At 45.4% G+C, this 19175-nt stretch overlaps 1 protein-coding gene across 6 annotated transcripts in view; it reads right to left on the bottom strand.

Moving 5' to 3' along the window:
* Positions 1-19175, bottom strand: part of PIGM (phosphatidylinositol glycan anchor biosynthesis class M) — a 97104-nt gene that overhangs the window by 70604 nt on the left and 7325 nt on the right. For 4 of the 6 annotated variants that reach the window (XM_033929690.1, XM_033929694.1, XM_033929696.1 and 1 more), the window contains exons 2-3: positions 18113-18255; positions 13663-14111 (exon numbers count right to left, since the gene is read on the bottom strand). In XM_033929690.1, the coding sequence (XP_033785581.1) occupies positions 13663-13869 (207 nt within the window). In that variant the 5' untranslated portion in view covers positions 13870-14111; positions 18113-18255. The remainder of the gene's footprint in view (positions 1-13662; positions 14112-18112; positions 18256-19175) is intronic. The other 2 variants (XM_033929692.1, XM_033929693.1) reach the window with 1 other exon arrangement.

Genomic DNA, 19175 nt, shown 5'->3' with positions numbered 1-19175 from the left:
CTTGGGTACTCTCATTTAATAACATCCCTCCCATCGTATAGTTGTACCTCGGGTTTCTGTTTCCCACATGTAATACTTTACATTTCTCAACGTTGAACTTCATCTGCCATCTCGTCGCCCATTCCCCTAGTTTGTTCAAGTCACTTTGCAATTCTTCACAGTCCTCTTTAGTCCGAGCTCCACTAAATAGTTTGGTGTCGTCTGCAAATTTTATTATTTCGCACTTCGTCCCTGTTTCTAGATCATTTATGAATATATTAAATAGCAGCGGCCCAAGCACCGAGCCCTGCGGGACCCCACTCGTGACCCTCCTCCAGTCCGAGTAGTGGCCCTTCACTCCTACCCTCTGTTTCCTACCCGCCAACCAGTTTCTGATTCATCTATGTATGTCTCGTTCCACCCCATGGTTCTTCAGTTTCCGGAGTAGGCGTTCATTGGGCACCTTGTCAAAGGCTTTTTGGAAATCTAGATATATGATGTTTATGGGGTCTCCTTTGTCTATTCGTTTGTTAATTCCTTATTGATCACTGACCCTGAGTCCTGAGGTTGTTGAGATGTACCCCCCAGCCTTGATTAGAAGCATCGTTGGTTATGGCAAGGCAGCGGAAGTTGAAACGGACATCCTGCCTGCAGGAAGGTGGAATGAATCCACCACAAGAGGGAATCCTTTATGTTTGAAGGCAGAGGAATCAGCTTTGACAGTGAGTGGAGACATAGATTCCAGTGCAACTTCAGGTGCCACTGTAATGGTTGTCTGTGGAGCTTGGTATGTGGTGTCAATGAAATCGAGGCTGCCATGTGGCCTAATAGGACTGTCTTCTCATTCAAATTGGTAACCAAACTTCAGGATTGCAACCGTTACGTTTGAAAGTCACTCAGAGGTATAGAGTTCTTCAAGAAGAGAGTTGCGCCCTCTAGTGATGAACCAAAGTATATTTTTCAGTCGTTGCAACTTTATTAGTTCTGGTTACGCTCCAAGTTTGATTACAAAAGTAAATAAATAAATAAATAAATAAATGTCTTTACAGTCTTTCAAACACTTGTATGAAAATACTTTGTTTTTTCTTATCTTTACAAATCTTTTCAAATGAACATCGCTCTGTGAGAAAATTGAGAACAGCTTGATAATTCAGTTTATAACAGGTTCGGGGTCTCTACATGGCCCCGTTTCGATTCCTCTGACAGTTTAAATTCACAGCACCGACAGCGTTCTTTTGACGATTGTACCACATCGCAAACTTGAAGCATTCTATCAGCATTGAAAAGGTTTTTCAATTTACATACAATAGGGTCTCCTGAAGAAGGAATCGAAACGGGGCCACGTAGAGACCCCGAACCTGTTATAAACTGAATTATCAAGCTGCTCTCAATTTTCTCACAGAGCGATGTTCATTTGAAAAGATTTGTAAAGATAAGAAAAAACAAAGTATTTTCATAAAAGTGTTTGAAAGACTGTAAAGACATTTATTTATTTATTTACTTTTGTAATCAAACTTAGAGCGTAACCAGAACTAATAAAGTTGCAACGACTGAAAAATATACTTTGGTTCATCACTAGAGGGCGCAACTCTCTTCTTGAAGAACTCTATACCTCTGAGTGACTTTCAAACGTGACGGTTGCAATCCTGAAGTTTGGTTACCAATTTGAATGAGAAGACAGTTCTTTTATTTGAACTCTAATATTTTTCTGACTTCCACTAATATTTAACTATTAGTACCCCAGTGACATTATAAAGAAATTATATGTGGCCTAATAGGCGCAAGAAAATCCAAGCAGGTAGGAAAGCTGATTGTCTCGCTTGACTTACTAAGTTGGTTATGGTTTGATGTCTTTCCTGAGGAAAATAGGCCCTTGCAGAACCCGTCTAAGAGTGCTCCAATGAACATGAGGGTATGAACTGCAATTAGCTTGGACTTCTGGAAGTTGATGATGAAGCCCAGGCTTGCAAGGTGTGCACTGTGGTTTGAATGGTGAGAAGGAGACGGTCCTTGGAATGGGCCACTAGTAGCCAATTGTCGAGGTAAGGAAACACTATATGATACTGTTTTCTCAAATGTGCTGCAACTTCTGCCAGGCACTTTGTGAACACCCGGAGATCTGACCATAGGCAAAAGACAGAATCTTATCCCCTGTCTGTTGAGGAACTGGAAACGTAGGAAGCACCAGTGGGAAGGATGAATGGGGATACGAGTGTATGCATCCTTGAGGTCTAGGGCAGCTAACCAATCTTACTGCTTGAGAAGGGGAAGAATTGCAGGAAGAAGAGATAGCATTCTGAATTTTTCTCTATTTAGACAAGCACTGAGGATTGACCTTAGTCCTTGTGTCTTCTTGGGGATGAGAAAAACTTTGTAAAACCCCTGATTGATCTGCAGAGGTGGTTCTTCTATGGCATTGTTCTGCAGAAGAAGTGACAATTCTGCTGAAAGTTGAGGTATGTGCTGAGGAGGAACGTTGATGGTGGCGATTTCTGAGAGAATTAGTAGATATCCCTGAGCCGTGATGCTGAGGACCCATCGGTTTGTTGTGATTTGCTCCCAAGCCAAAAAGAAATGAGTAAAACAACGTCTTGGATAGTATTGCTGAAATAATTGATGTTGATATGCTTTACGAAAGGAATAAGTAGAAGAAGGGTGACAAAATTGATGAGATTGATCCGAAGGATGTGCTGAGAGTTCACAACTGGTTGAAGAATCTGTTTTGAGTTGAGAAAACTGTGGCATGAACACTTGCTCCATATAGGCTGTCCTCCTAAGCAGGGAGAATCCGCCAATCTGTCATAAAGATCTTCCCTAAGGACTGAGGCCCTGAGCCACGTCATGTGCTTTGCGGCTATGGCCACTGCTGCTATTCTTGTCATCATATCATAAGCATCCTAATTAGTTTTTATTAAGTGGGGAAGTTGAAGGACATGACCAAGGGCTTCTTGCACTTTGTATTTGAGCTCCAGACGTTTAGAAGCTGTGGATAATGACAAAGGCTTCTGCCAATTATCTACCGGCGAAGCTCAATACATTAACCCTCGGCTCCCTCCCCTCAGGGTCCTGCCTCAGATCTGATGTACTGGTAAGGATAGATTGAAAAATCCTTACTACCTGTGGGTGTGGCGTCCAGACCTAGACTTAAAAGAGAAGATACCTTTTGTAAAAATGTTGGGTAAGAGTGCTCCGCTGAGATAGCTGGCTGTAAAAGAGGGAGTGTAGGTCAGTCTAAGTCCACATTTAGTGCATCTTCCTGGTCTGTCCATTCCTTGGGGGATAAAGGGCTGGAGAAGAGCATATGGGGGTACAAGGTCCCCAAGCTATCTCTTGAGGGATATCTACCAAGTGGTCTGTGGAAAGGAGTTCTACATAGTCAGGGCAGTGCTGAGGTTCTAGAACCAGAAGAGGTGCAGCCCGGTCAGGAGGCTGATGCACAGCAGCACTATCCTACATAAACTGTTCAATAAGCTGAAAAAATTTGAGAAAGCCTTAAGTGGTGGCTCTGGAACCAAAGTAGGGAGAGCAATGTGATAAGGAGGTACCTGGTTAGGGTCCAGCTGTGGTGGAGAGGCAACTCATTTGTTCCTTGACTGGAGTTTGGTCTGCTTAGCTGTGTTTCCAGACGTGGAAGGAAAAACCTGAATTATGAGAAGAGAGGGGGGAAAAACACTTAGAAGGTACCTGTTCCGGAGTTAGTAGTGGAGGACAGACAACCTGTTTGTTTGTTTTTTTTGAGCTGGTCCTTGTGTGCTGTACTGTGCCAGACTTCAAAGGAAGATATAGTTATAGTAGTTTAGCGGACCGCGTGGCCAAAGCAGGGCCTGCAGGAACTCTTTCAGAAGTCTCCAACACTAAAGGCAGAGTCCCTGCATCCTTCACTGAGGACGTGCCCTCGAAGCTGTCACCAGAGGAGAGGATGTGTTTGACCTCTGCAAGTCCGGGAGCTTCCTCTTTTTTTTATAAGTTGCTACCTGTGCTGGGGTCTTATTTTCAGCAAGCTGAGGCACAACGGCACTTTCCTCCCCCACCGGACCGATGCAGAGCTCTGAGGAGAAGGGGCCTAATCAGCAGCAAGGGAGGCAGAAGGAAAAGAGAAACCAGCCGGCGAGGGAGCAGCGAGTCAGGGGTCAGCGAGAGGTAGCTCCGCCCACCCCCAGCGCGTCAGCTCCAACTCAGCCTAACTTCCCCTTAAAAAGAAGAGAGCCGCGGCGTGTGGTCCCAGCTCGCGGCTCAGCGAAAAGAAGAGGAGAAGGGGCCTAATCAGCAGCAAGGGAGGCAGAAGGAGAAGAGAAACCAGCCGGCGAGGGAGCAGCGAGTCAGGGGTCAGCGAGAGGTAGCTCCGCCCACCCCCAGCGCGTCAGCTCCAACTCAGCCGAACTTCCCCTTAAAAAGAAGAGAGCCGCGGCGCGTGGTCCCAGCTCGCAGCGAAGAGAAGAGGAGAAGGGGCCTAATCAGCAGCAAGGGAGGCAGGAGAAGAGAAACCAGCCGGCGAGGGAGCAGCGAGTCAGAGGTCAGCGAGAGGTAGCTCCGCCCACCCCCAGCGCGTCAGCTCCAACTCAGCCAAACTTCCCCTTAAAAAGAAGAGAGCCAACGGCGCGCGGCCGTTCGGCGCACGGCGAAGGCAAGTGGCAAAGGCGCTCGCCTTAGCGAGAGCGCCTTTGCGAAGAGACTTTGAGAAGAGCCAAGCCGATACCTCCAAGGACAACAGGGAAAGGCAGCAAGGTAGGAATTTAACGTGAATGGAGAGAGCACACACAAACCTAAGCTAGAGCAAGACAAAGCAACAGCAGGCCCAAGAGGGGTCACTAACACACACAAACGAAGAAGCGACAGGTCTAGCAGATACCAGCAAAAGACACACAAAACAAGAAAACACAAACACACACTAGCAAGAAGCAACCAAACTAACACCTAACAAACATCGGACAGACTCACACAGTCAACTAACAGGCAGACAACTACACATATCAGCCAACTAGGAGTCCAAAAGCAAATCAACTAGCAGGCAGACCAAGACCAACACTCAGCAAGTGAAAAGCTGATAAATGGCAGGAAGAACAAGAAGCAACAAGATTGCAATGAAGACCAGCGTCCCAGTCACCGAAGAAAGCCAGAGGACAATCACAGCTTGCATGCAGACAGAAGACTACCCACGACAGATGACAGAGGTCTCTGTGCAGACCGAAGCTATTCCACAGCAGATGACTTCAGTCTCAGTACAGACGGAGACGGTCGACCAGCAACAGACTGACGGAGACATCATGCAAGAATTGATGAGCCTAAGGGAGGAGGTGAAGCGTCTCAGAAGCATCAGGAAAGATGAGGCATACATCGATGGTGTCATCCAGGAGATGTCCCAAGTCTCTGAGCATGCGCAAGAAAACATGACACCCAAACCGACCAGATTCGCAACGTTGGAAGTAACAGCTGGGGTACAAGAAGAGGTTGGAGACGTCAACTCCTGGCAACTGGTCACCTCTACAAGCAAATACAAAAGACCTACCCCTACTTCAAGCAATCAGAGAAGCCTCACATCAACCCCATAGATCACCCTAAAGAACAGGTTCCAGCTTCTACAGATAGAACCAGCCACTGACTTTCAGGATGATTTTCAAGAGAATTTCCAGAAGATGGCTCAGGCTCCAGGGGCAATGGACCAGCTCCCTCAGAAGAAGCGCAGAGTGGTAGTCATTGGGGACTCAATGCTGCGAGGCACAGAGGGACCAATATGCAGACCGGATCTACTTTCAAGAGAGGTTTGTTGTCTGCCAGGAGCCAGAATCAGGGATGTAACCACAAGCCTAGGGAGACTAGTCAAGCCCCAAGACTACTATCCTAAGCTTCTCATCCACGTCGGGACGAACGACACCGCCAGGAACACCCCGGAGAAGATACCCGAAGACTTTAGAGCCCTGGGTGAGAAGCTGAAGCAGATGGGAGCACAGGTGGTCTTCTCCTCCATCCTTCCAGTGAGAGGTAAGGGGAGAACCAGGGAAGATCGCATCCAGAAGACAAATGAATGGCTACATGGATGGTGCAGGGAGATGAACTTCGGCTTCCTGGACCATGGAGAGGCACTACAGGGACTACAGGGATCGGATGGGCTCCACCTAACCAGAAGAGGGAAGAATGTCTTCGGTAGACGACTGGCTCACCTACTACAAAGGGCTTTAAACTAGGTGAGTTGGGGGAGGGAACCTTTTCTCATCCTGGTAAGGTAAGTAACCATCCTGGTATGGTAAGTAAATACTCCATTACTGAATCTGAGGTAAGTACTTACTCCGCAGTCACTACCGCAGGGGACATACCTACTCAGAAGGGACGAACTAACTCAAACAGGGAATTAAAGGGAATACTGAGTCAAGCGGGAAAATCTTCGCACAGACTGGGCATACACGAAGTATGGAAGGCTATGTACATCAATGCCCGCAGTTTAGGCAATAAAATATTGGAATTAGAGACGGAAATGAGGAGTGCTGACCTAGATGTGGTGGCAATATCTGAAACTTGGTTCACAGATTCCCATGGATGGGATATGGCTATACCAGGTTATAGCTTACTCCGCAGAGACAGAGAAGGTAAGAACGGAGGAGTGGCACTATATATCAAGGAAGAAATCAAAGTTACCAGAATCACAGGTGTCAGGTATACGGGGGGTCCCTCTGGGTGAACCTTGCCAGGGGAAGTGGCAAATGCCTATATCTAGGCATTGTATACAGGCCTCCTAAACAACAGGACGACATAGACAAAGAATTAATTGAAGACATTGAGACCTTCACTCTGCGTGGAGACACTGTACTGTTAGGAGATTTCAACATGCCAGATGTAAACTGGAACAAGATTTCAGCCACAACCAGCAGCAGCAGAAAGCTGCTAACATCTATACGGGGGGCAAGACTCAAACAGATGGTTCTGGAGCCCACCAGGGATCAGGCGATTCTCGACCTGATACTCACCAATGGAGATAGCGTCACAGAGGTTTCGGTAGGCGAGGCATTGGCCTCCAGCGACCACAAAATGGTGTGGTTTCAACTCAGGAAGGGATCCACGAGGTCGAACACGTCAACGAAGGTCCTTAACTTTAAGGGCACTGACTTCGAGAGCATGGGAAATTTTGTCTATGAGGCGCTGCAAACCCAAGACACAACAGATGATGTGGAGGTCATGTGGTCAGCTTTAAAATCTACCCTACAGGAGGCAACCAACCTTTTTATAAGGTCTATGAGTAAACGGCGGAGAAATAACAAACCCCAATGGTTCTCTGCAGAGATCTCAGAACTCATAAAACAGAAGAAAAGAGCATTTGTATCCCACAAACTATCACATCGACCAGAAGACAAAGAAGCTTATCTAGAAAAATCTAGAACTGTCAAAACGGCAGTCAGATACGCCAAACTCAGGATGGAAGAAGATTTAGCTAGGAATATTAAAAAAGGGGATAAATCCTTCTTCAGGTATGTTAGTGATAGAAAGATGAATACAGACGGGATAGTGCGCCTAAGGAAACCTGACGGCAACTTTGCAGAATCGGACCCTGATAAAGCCGACCTACTGAACAAATACTTCTGCTCAGTATTTACCTGTGAGGCACCAGGATCCGGCCCACAGCTACAAACAAGAGAGAGCTCAGAAGACCCGTTCAGGAATTTTGAATTTTCCACCAGCAACATCTACCAAGAATTGTCAAGGCTCAAAGTGCATAAAGCCATGGGACCAGATAATTTGCACCCCAGAGTGCTTAGGGAATTGAGAGATGTCCTGGCAGAACCATTAGCCGCGCTCTTCAATCTTTCCCTGGGCACGGGAAAAGTTCCACTAGACTGGAAAACAGCTAATGTCATTCCGCTCCACAAAAATGGGTTGCAAGTTAGACACTGCAAATTACAGACCGGTAAGTCTCACGTCAATAGTGTGCAAGCTTATGGAAACATTGATTAAACACAAATTAGACACGGTTATGGATGACGAGAGACTGAGGGATCCACACCAGCATGGATTTACTAAGGGGAGATCCTGCCAATCCAACTTGATCAGCTTCTTCGACGGGGTAACAAAAGAACTGGATAAAGGAGAGTCCCTGGATGTGTTGTATCTGGACTTCAGCAAGGCTTTTGACAGCGTCCCACACCGTAGACTTTTGAACAAGATGAGTTCATTGGGGCTAGGAGAAATATTAACTGCATGGGTTAAAGACTGGCTCAGTGGTAGACATCAGAGGGTGGTGGTAAACGGTACCCCCTCTGAAAAGTCGGAAGTGCACAGTGGAGTACCGCAGGGCTCGGTCCTGGGCCCAATCCTATTTAATATCTTCATACAAGATCTGCCTCAGGGACTTTGGGGGAAAATTGCATTATTTGCCGATGATGCTAAATTGTGCAACATAGTGGGCGGAGATACCTTGCCCGACGCTATGACACAGGACATACTTGTTCTGGAACACTGGTCTACTCTTTGGCAGCTGAATTTCAATGCCAAAAAGTGTAAGATAATGCACCTTGGTGGCAGAAACCCATGCAGAACCTACACTCTGAATGGTGAGACCTTAACCAGAACTGTGGCAGAACGAGACCTGGGAGTAATCATTAGTGAAGATATGAAGGTAGCCAATCAATTGGAGAAAGCCTCATCTAAAGCTAGACAAATGCTGGGTTGGATCCGGAGAAGCTTTGTCAGCCGAAGGCCCGAGGTGGTGATGCCGCTGTACAGGTCCATGGTGAGACCACATCTGGAGTACTGTGTACAGTTTTGGAGGCCACACTATCGGAAGGATGTGCTAAGAATGGAATCGGTTCAACGATTGGCCACCAAGATGGTCTCAGGGCTCAAGGATGTCCCTTATGAAGAACGACTAGGTAGGTTGCACCTTTACTCTCTCGAGGAACGCAGAGAGAGGGGTGACATGATAGAGACGTTCAAATACGTTAATGGCTGCATTGAGGTGGAAGAAGATATCTTCTTCCTTACAGGCCCTACGGCGATAAGGGGGCATCCGCTGAAAATCAGGGGAGGGAGATTCCATGATGACACTAGGAAGTACTTCTTCACCGAAAGAGTGGTCGACCGTTGGAATAATCTTCCACTTCAGGTAGTTGAGGCCAGTAACGTGACTGATTTTAAGATAAAATGGGATCAACACGTGGGCTCACTTCAAAGAGGAACTTAGAGGGGAGGGTTATTTGAGTGGGCAGACTTGTTGGGCCGTAGGCCCTTTTCTGCCGTCATATTCTATGTTTCTAAGGTCTAATATTTGCGGTGCCACCGGTGCTGAAATTTTTCTTCTATGACAGCTGTGGTGGTATGGCATTTCCCTCTCCCGCTGGTGCCGAGGCAGGGCCCTGAGGGGAGGGAGCTGAAGATAATGTATTGAGCTTCGCTGGTTTTTTCTGTTCCGGCTCGAAGTTTCATCGAAGAAGGGCCCGGTAACCATGCAATCAGGTGGGAATCTTCTTGGTCTTAACAGCCGCTGCATTTAATAGCAAAAAAGTTTTTTAAAGGACAGCTTAGTCGTCGAAAAGAATATTTATTTATTTAATTATTTATATACCACTTATATTCTAAGTGGTTTACATTCAGGAACTTTATCGTATTTCCATATCTGTCCCGGTGGGCTCAAACTCTATCTAGTGTACTGGGGCAATGAGGGGATTAAGTGACTTGTCCAGGGTCACAAGGAGCAGCAGGGGATTTGAACCCACAGCATCAGGGTGCTGAGGCTGTAGCTCTAACCCCTGCGCCACACACTCCCACTCTTTTATCAATGGCGCTTATACTTGGTAGCATTCGTTGAAGTCTTCTCTTTTTATTTTATTTTTACAGTAAGGAATAAGTCTGACTAAAAGAACTGAAGAGCTTGAAGTCCTGGTCTAACTTAAAAAAAAAAAAAATTTTCTCTGAGGAAAGTGAAGGGGAGAGCTGCAACTGAACAGGAGTGGTTCAGAAAAAAAAAACACTGACCGGAGGAGGGGAAGGGCCTCGAGGTCTAGGGTTCCTGCATATGCTCAGTAAGCTTACTATAGTTAGGGGAGGGCACTGACAAGTGTGCCTGCATATCCCTTGCTTGTCTCTGGCGAATACCCTAGTGATGTAATCAAGCACTGAGGCAACTGCCCTTTGAAGTCACCATCTTTGTGCTATTATTCACAATTAATTAATCAGAAAGGCTAAATATCATATATATTTTAAAATTACACAGACCCAAAAGGAAGAGGAACAAGGCATCAGGTACATAGGAGGATGGGGAAATACATGGAAGGACAAGAAGCTATATTGCACTGATGGGCTACATATTACTACAGCAGGAAAAAGAAACCTTGCAGAGAAATTTAGACAATATGTTTCTAGGCATTTAAACTAGAAGGTGGGGGTGGTGTATGTACGAAGGACAATTATAGAGACCACCCCCGGCAAAAGAAAAGATGTGATAGTAGTAAAGGCTGCAACATAAGCAATATCAGCAACTCATTTCTTAGTATTGCAACGGAAAGTGAAACGACACAAAAATCAATACAAAAAAGGAGATTATCGCTGAAAAATAGCTGGAAAGCGATGACCACAAATGCTCGCAGTCTAAGCAACAAAGTTCATGATCTGCAAGCCCTGATATTAGAGGCAGATCTAGATATTGTTGCTATCACAGAGACATGGTTCACTGAATCACATGGATGGGATGCAAACATACCGGGATATAATCTTTTTAGGAAGGACAGAGATGGTCATAAAGGTGGAGGAGTAGCTCTCTATGTAAAGATCAATATCCAAGCGACCGAAATGCAAGGGACCTGGGGAGAGGAAGAAGCGATATGGATTGCTCTGAAAAGAGAAGATGGAACTTCTATCTACGTGGGTATAGTCTACAGACCTCCGACTCAATCGCAGCAAATTGATAAGGATCTGATTGTGGATATCCAAAAGTTTGGAAGGAAAGAGGAGGTTCTGCTGTTGGGAGATTTCAACCTGCCGGATGCGGACTGGAATGTTCAGTCTGCGGAATCGGAAAGAAGTAGGGAGATTGTGGATGCCTTTCAAGAGGCTCTGCTCAGACAAATGGTGACGGAACCCACAAGGGAAAAAGCGATATTGGATCTGGTCCTCACAAATGGAGAGAGTATCTCTAATGTTCGAGTGGGTGCTCACCTGGGTAGTAGCGATCATCAAACGGTTTGGTTTGATATAACGGCTAAAGTGGAGAGCGGCCGCACGATACTTAAAGTCCTAGATTTCAAACGTACGGACTTTAATGCAATGGGAAAGTACCTGAAGAAAGAGCTGTTAGGATGGGAGGATATAAGAGAAGTGGAAAGACACAGTGGTCTAAGCTGAAAGGAGCGATAAAAATGGCTACGGACCTTTATGTGAAGAAAATCAATAAAAACAAGAGAAAAAGGAAGCCGATATGGTTCTCCAACCTAGTGGCTGAGAAAATAAAGGCGAAAGAGTTGGCGTTCATGAAATATAAAAAACCCCAAGAAGAGGAGAGCAGAAAGGACTACAGGGTGAAACTGAAAGAAGCCAAGAGAGAGATACGTTTGGCGAAGGCACAGGCGGAAGAACAAATGGCTAAAAATGTAAAAAAGGGAGATAAAAATTTTTTCAGATATATTAGTGAAAGGAGGAAGATAAAAAATGGAATTGCTAGGCTAAAAGATGCTGGGAACAAATATGTGGAGAGTGATGAGGAGAAAGCAAATGTGCTAAACAAATACTTCTGTTCTGTGTTCACAGAAGAAAATCCTGGAGAAGGACCGAGATTGTCTGGCAAAGTTACACGAGAAAATGGAGTAGATTCTGCGCCGTTCACGGAGGAGGGTGTTTATGAGCAACTTGAAAAACTGAAGGTGGACAAAGCGATGGGACCAGATGGGATCCATCCCAGGATACTAAGGGAGCTCAGAGAGGTTCTGGCGAGTTCTATTAAAGACTTGTTCAACAAATCTCTGGAGACGGGAGTGATTCCTGGGGATTGGAGGAGAGCGGATGTGGTCCCTATTTATAAAAGTGGTCACAGGGATGAAGCAGGAAACTACAGGCCGGTGAGCCTCACTTCAGTTGTTGGAAAAATAATGGAAGTGTTGCTGAAAGAAAGGATAGTGTATTTCCTTGAATCTAATGGGTTACAGGATCCGAGGCAACATGGCTTTACAAAAGGTAAATCGTGCCAAACGAACCTGATTGAATTTTTTGATTGGGTGACCAGAGAGCTGGATCGAGGACATATGCTAGATGTAATTTACTTAGATTTCAGCAAAGCCTTTTAAACGGTTCCTCATAGGAGGCTGTTGATCAAACTTGAAAGGCTGAAGTTAGGACCCAAAGTGGTGAACTGGGTTAGAAACTGGCTGTCGGACAGATGCCAGAGGGTGGTGGTTAATGGAAGTCGCTCGGAGGAAGGAAAGGTGAGTAGTGGAGTCCCTCAGGGTTCGGTGCTGGGGCCGATCCTGTTCAATATGTATGTAAGTGACATTGCTGAAGGGTTAGAAGGAAAAGTGTGCCTTTTTGCAGATGATACCAAGATTTGTAACAGAGTAGACACCGAAGAGGGAGTGGAGAATATGAAAAAGGATCTGCAAAAGTTAGAGGAATGGTCTAATGCCTGGCAACTAAAATTCAATGCAAAGAAATGCAGAGTAATGCATTTGGGGATTAATAATAGGAAGGAACTGTATATGCTGGGAGGAGAGAAGCTGATATGCACGGACAGGGAGAGGGACCTTGGGGTGATAGTGTCCGAAGATCTAAAGGCGAAAAAACAGTGTGACAAAGCAGTGGCTGCTGCCAGAAGGATTCTGGGCTGTATAAAGAGAGGCGTAGTCAGTAGAAGGAAGAAGGTGTTGATGCCCCTGTACAGGTCATTGGTGAGGCCCCACTTGGAGTATTGTGTTCAGTTTTGGAGACCGTATCTGGCGAAAGACGTAAGAAGACTTGAGGCGGTCCAGAGGAGGGCGACGAAAATGATAGGAGGCTTGCGCCAGAAGACGTATGAGGAGAGACTGGAAGCACTGAATATGTATACCCTAGAGGAAAGGAGAGAAAGGGGAGATATGATTCAGACGTTCAAATACTTAAAGGGTATTAACGTAGAACAAAATCTTTTCCAGAGAAAGGAAAATGGTAAAACCAGAGGACATAATTTGAGGTTGAGGGGTGGTAGATTCAGGGGCAATGTTAGGAAATTCTATTTTACGGAGAGGGTGGTGGATGCCTGGAATGCGCTCCCGAGAGAGGTGGTGGAGAGTAAAACTGTGACTGAGTTCAAAGAAGCGTGGGATGAACACAGAAGATTTAGAATCAGAAAATAATATTAAATATTGAACTAAGGCCAGTTACTGGGAAGACTTGCACGGTCTGTGTCTGTGTATGGCCGTTTGGTGGAGGATGGGCAGGGGAGGGCTTCAATGGCTGGGAGGGTGTAGATGGGCTGGAGTAAGTCTTAACAGAGATTTCGGCAGTTGGAACCCAAGCATAGTACCGGGTAAAACTTTGGATTCTTGCCCAGAAATAGCTAAGAAGAAAAAAAAAAAAAAAAAAAAAAAAAAATTTAAATTGAATCAGGTTGGGCAGACTGGATGGACCATTCGGGTCTTTATCTGCCGTCATCTACTATGTTACTATCATTTACACATTACCACTGATGTTCCCTTCCCTACGAGAAACCCATGAACAAAATTAATGACAGAAGCTTACCTTTGTTATGAATCTGGCTGCATCAGTAAACACATGGTAGTCCACATCTGTATATTTCACCAACATAGTCCTATCCTGATATACTCCATAGAAGACTAGGGCAATCCTGAAGAGGAATGCTGTGCCAAAGAAAACCTGTAGCCTTAGGTCAAAGCTCAGGGATTTCTTCTGGTGGGAGGACATTTTTATTTTATGCCCAAGCCACATGCCTACAAAGTCTTTTAGGCTACTGTTTTGTAAAAGCAAGGCCACAATAGATATTTAAACAGGATATGAAGTAAATGATGAAAAGAGAAGTTTTATTTTATTTTGTAATTTCCTTCTTGAAGAATGTGTGTCATTTTTTCCTGTTAATCCAAAATGCCACTTCTTCTGTGTTATCAGGTGGTACTCATGTATCATTGATTTCACTCCTATTTTCCAGAAGGCAAGGAGTTACTAACAGCAACCTAAGCAAATAGAAAAAATAATTACACACATACACATATGAGTCTATATGAACATATATATACATTCTTCCATATATTAAACACATGCATAAGCAGGTCATTTTGGATTCATAGAGCAACAATTGTAACTAGCTTAAACTGGCACAAATATTTATAGACCTATTCAATCTATTCAGCTAGTGTAAGAAGTCAAAGGGGTTAAGAACATAAGAACATAAGAAGTTGCCTCCACTGGGTCAGACCAAGGTCCATCTCGCTCAGCGGTCCGCTCCCGCGGCGGCCCATCAGGTCTGCGACCTGTGAAGTGGTTTCTGACCACTTCTGTAACCTACCTCAAGTTATATCTGTACCCCTCTATCCCCTTATCCTCTAGGAACCTATCCAAACCCTCCTTGAACCCCTGTACAGAGTTCTGGCCTATCACATTCTCCGGAAGCGCGTTCCATGTGTCCACCACCCTCTGGGTAAAAAAGAACTTCCTAGCATTTGTTTTAAACCTGTCCCCTTTCAATTTCGCCGAGTGACCCCTAGTGCTTGTGGCTCCCCACAGTTTGAATAATCTGTCCTTATTCACTTTCTCTATGCCCTTAAGGATTTTGAAGGTTTCTATCATGTCCCCTCTAAGTCTCCTCTTCTCCAGGGAGAACAGCCCCAGCATTTTTAACCTGTCAGCGTATGAAAAATGTTCCATACCTTTTATCAGTTTAGTCGCCCTCCTCTACACTCCCTCGAGTATCGCCATGTCCTTCTTGAGGTACGGCGACCAGTACTGAACACAGTACTCCAGGTGCGGGCGCACCATTGCGCGATACAGCGGCATGATGACCTCCTTCGTCCTGGTTGTAATACCTTTTTTGATGATGCCCAGCATTCTGTTTGCTTTCTTTGAGGCTGTTGCACATTGCGCCGATGGTTTCAGTGATGTGTCGACCATCACCCACAGGTCCCTTTCAAGGTTACTCACCCCTAGCAGTGTTCCCCCCATTTTGTAGCTGAACATCGGGTTCTTTTTCCCTACATGCATGACCTTGCATTTCTCTACGTTAAAACTCATTTGCCACTTTTTTGCCCAGTCTTCCAGTCTCGTTAGGTCCCTTTGCAGGTCTTCACAGTCTTCCGTGTTTCTAACCCTGCTGCAGAGTTTGGTGTCGTCAGCAAATTTGATAACCTCACATGTTGTCCCTGCCTCCAAATCGTTAATAAATATATTGAACAGTAGAGGTCCCAGCACCTACCCCTGCGGAACTACGCTCGTGACCCATTGCCAGTCTGAGTATTGGCCTTTTACTCCAACCCTCTGTTTCCTGCCTGCCAACCAGTGTTTGATCCATCGGTAGATATCCCCTTGCACCCCGTGGTTCCACAGCTTTTTAAGTAGCCGCTCGTGAGGTACCTTGTCGAAGGCTTTTTGGAAGTCAAGGTAAATGATGTCTATGGATTCCCCCTTATCCATCTGGCTGTTTATTCCCTCAAAGAAGTACAGGGTTGGGCCACACTAGGACAGGGGTGTCAAACTCAATCACTTAAGGAGCCGAAATCTAAAACATAGGCTAAGTCGCAGGCCAAAATTTTTATTAAAGATACTTTTATTAAAAATACTTTTATTAAGGTACACTAACCGATTTAGAGAACGCTAAATGCACACCTTAATAAAGGCTTTTCCTCTCTCTTTTAGGTCCTAGTTCATTCTTGCAGTCTAATACCAGCTCTAGTGGGATACACATTTCAAATCTGACATATTGTAATCACAAAACAGAAAATAAAATTATTTTTTTAACCTTTTGTTGTCTGGTCATTATTCAAATCATGTTGGTCCCAAGCTCTGGTTGTCTTCTGATAATTCACTTGCCAGGATTTCCTGCCCATTTGTCATTTTCTTCTTTCTCCGTGCTAACCATCCATCTTCCATCTCTCTCCTCCCCTTCCATTTCCTTTATTCGTCTCTATCCCTGCAGCTGCAGCAATGGACCCCACCATCCCTAGATCCACCATCTCTCCTTTTCTCAACTACCCTTTCGTCCAGCATCTCTCCCTCCTTTCCCACCACTGCAGGGTCCACCATCTCTCCCTTTCTTTAACCACCCTCCTATCCAATATCACTATCCCCCCTCCATACCATCCATTGTGTCCAACTTCTCTCCCTTTCTGTTCCTTCCCTCCCTCCACCCCACTGTCCACCATCTCTCTCCCTCTCCTCTGTTTTAGACCCATTATTTCTTCCCCTCCACCCCCCACCCTCAGACCGGAATATGCACGACCCTCCTTTCCTCTTTTCATGTACTTCTACACCAGGGCCAAGGGAGTTTTGGTTGGGCTGCCATGCTGAATAGAAGCAAGTGAATTCACTGTGTCTTTTCCACTGAACCCTCCAATTTTGTGCTGCTGTTAGTCCATTTGGAATAGCTGTGTGCAGCCTCTGCATCTCACAGCCAGTAGTGCATAGAAAATGCTGTGAACATAAGAAGTTGCCTCCGCTGAGGCAGACCAGAGGTCCATCTCGCCCAGCGGTTCGCTCCCGCGGCGGCCCATCAGGCCCACTGCCTGAACAGTGGTCTCTGACTAATTTTACAAATTGCCTCTAATCCTATCCCTCTAACCTTACCTCTACCCTTATCTGTACCCCTCAATCCCTTTGTCCTCCAGGTACCTGTCCAGACCCTCCTTGAAGCCCTGTAGCGTGGTTCTGCCTATCACATCCTCCGGTAGCGCGTTCCATGTATCCACCACCCTCTGGGTGAAAAAGAACTTCCTGGCATTTGTTCTAAACCTTTCCCCTCTCAATTTCTCTGAGTGCCCCCTTGTACTTGTGGTTCCCCATAATTTGAAAAATCTGTCCCTGTCCACTTTCTCTATGCCCTTCATGATCTTGAAGGTTTCTATCATGTCTCCTCTGAGTCGTCGCTTTTCCAGCGAGAAAAGCCCCAGCTTTTTCAGTCTGTCAGTGTATGAGAGGTCCCCCATACCCTTTATTAGCTTAGTTGCTCTTCTCTGGACTCTCTCAAGTACCGCCATGTCCTTCTTGAGGTACGGCGACCAGTACTGGACACAGTACTCCAGGTGTGGGCGCAGTGGCAGGATGACTTCCTTCGTCCTGGTCGTGATACCTTTCTTAATGATACCCAACATTCTGTTCGCTTTCCTTGAGGCTGTGGCGCACTGCGCCGACGCCTTCAATGTTGTGTCTACCATCACTCCCAGGTCTCTTTCAAGGTTGTTCACCCCTAGCGGTGATCCCCCCATCTTGTAAGTGAACATCGGGTTCTTTTTCCCAACATGCATGACCTTGCATTTCCCTATGTTGAAGCTCATCTGCCACTTTTTGGCCCACTCTTCCAGCGTTGTCAGATCTTTTTGGAGGTCTTTGCAGTCCTCCATGGTTTTGACCCTGCTGTATAGTTTAGTGTCATCCGCAAATTTAATAACCTCATATTTTGTTCCCTCCTCCAGGTCGTTAATAAATATATTGAACAGAAGCGGTCCCAGCACCGACCCCTGTGGAACTCCACTCGTGACCCATTTCCAACCCTCTGTTTCCTGTCCGCCAGCCAGTTTTTGATCCATCGGTGGACGACCCCTTGCACCCCGTGGTTCATTTGGAAACCAGTAGTGGCAAAGCCACCATGGACCAACACAACACCTATTTCTTACACATTTTCTAGCCTTGTGATATGTGTATATTATGGGCCACGAACACAAAATATCCCTACACTTTTAAGCAAATTTTTATTACAATAAGGGTTGAATTGCAAAACAAATAAATATAAATCTTGTACAGTAATATTTTCTCTTTCAAATGGTACTAGTTAGAAAAACATTGAGGCAGACTCTTTATAACTGACCCTGAAAATTGAAAAATTTCAGCCCTTGTGTCAATGGTGCAAAATTTGAAGCAATTATCGAAACATTCAAGGTACTGAAGGGAATAGACTTAGTATATAAGTACAGATTGTTCACCCGTGAGCAGTTAAAGGAAGAGTACATCATCAATAAAGAACATATACCTGAGCAAAGCCATGAAGCCAGACCCTGTTGCTGAAACAATTTCAGTCGAAGGCTCCCCCTCTTCGGAGACTCTGCCTATGAAACCTGCAGAGGGGAAATTGTCAGAGGATGTTCTCACAGTAGACCTCCAAGAGACATTCACCTTGAAAACCGAGAAGCAGTAGCAGTTGTCAACAAATTAGAAGTTAAACTTGAAGAACTACAGGAAAAAGTGGAGCATGAAGATACAACAGGACAAAGACATTGAAAACAGCTGTGTTGCTTGAACAACAAGTAAAGACTACCACTTAAATTAGAAGATCTGGAGAATTGCTGTTGATACTCCATTCTGAGGCTTTTTAGAGTTCCTGAGGGTGTGGAGGGAACACAACTAATGCTGCACATTTAATGTGCTAAAAATTTCAACTTCCTTTCATAATTTTAAACTCATTAATCGTATCAAACCACTACCCTGGGTTCTCCTTTAATTTCCTGTTCCCACACCACATTTTCTGATATCTCATCTCCCTCACCCTGGAGGCCCTCTAAACTTGCCTGTATAAAGGCTGCTCCACTCTAGCCAAAGTCCTCCCTCTCTTGCACCCTGTCTCCACTGACAAAACTTGCATGTCCTACAGGCAGGATACTAGAGAGGGAGGAATCTGGCTAGAGTGGAGCAGCCTGTTGTATATAGACAAGGTCAGAGGACTGCCAGGGGGAGGGGGAATAAGTTACCGGAGAATGGGGGTGGGTTAGAAACTGGTGGAAGTAAACCTAATGCTCGTCATTCACAGTCTTCTGGTGGTCGAGGAAATGGCAGTTACATGGAGAAGTGTAGTTCATAGAAAAAAAACACTTAACAGTCAGCGCAGCTCTTTCTCTGCATCACTTGCAGAAAAGAAATCCACCCATGGCTGTTGTTGCATGGCTCCTATGGCGATGAGGATACTACATCATATTACTACTATTTATAATTTCTATGATACTGGTTTGCTCATTTGGAAACCAGTAGTGGCAAAGCCACCATGGACCAACACAACACCTATTTCTTACACATTTTCTAGCCGTGTGATATGTGTATAT

This window comes from Geotrypetes seraphini, chromosome 2 (genome assembly GCF_902459505.1).
Source record: "Geotrypetes seraphini chromosome 2, aGeoSer1.1, whole genome shotgun sequence".
NCBI classification, from domain to species: Eukaryota; Metazoa; Chordata; class Amphibia; order Gymnophiona; family Dermophiidae; genus Geotrypetes; species Geotrypetes seraphini.
Note: the sequence above shows the minus strand (reverse complement) of the source record. Positions and strands in the feature narration are given on the sequence as shown.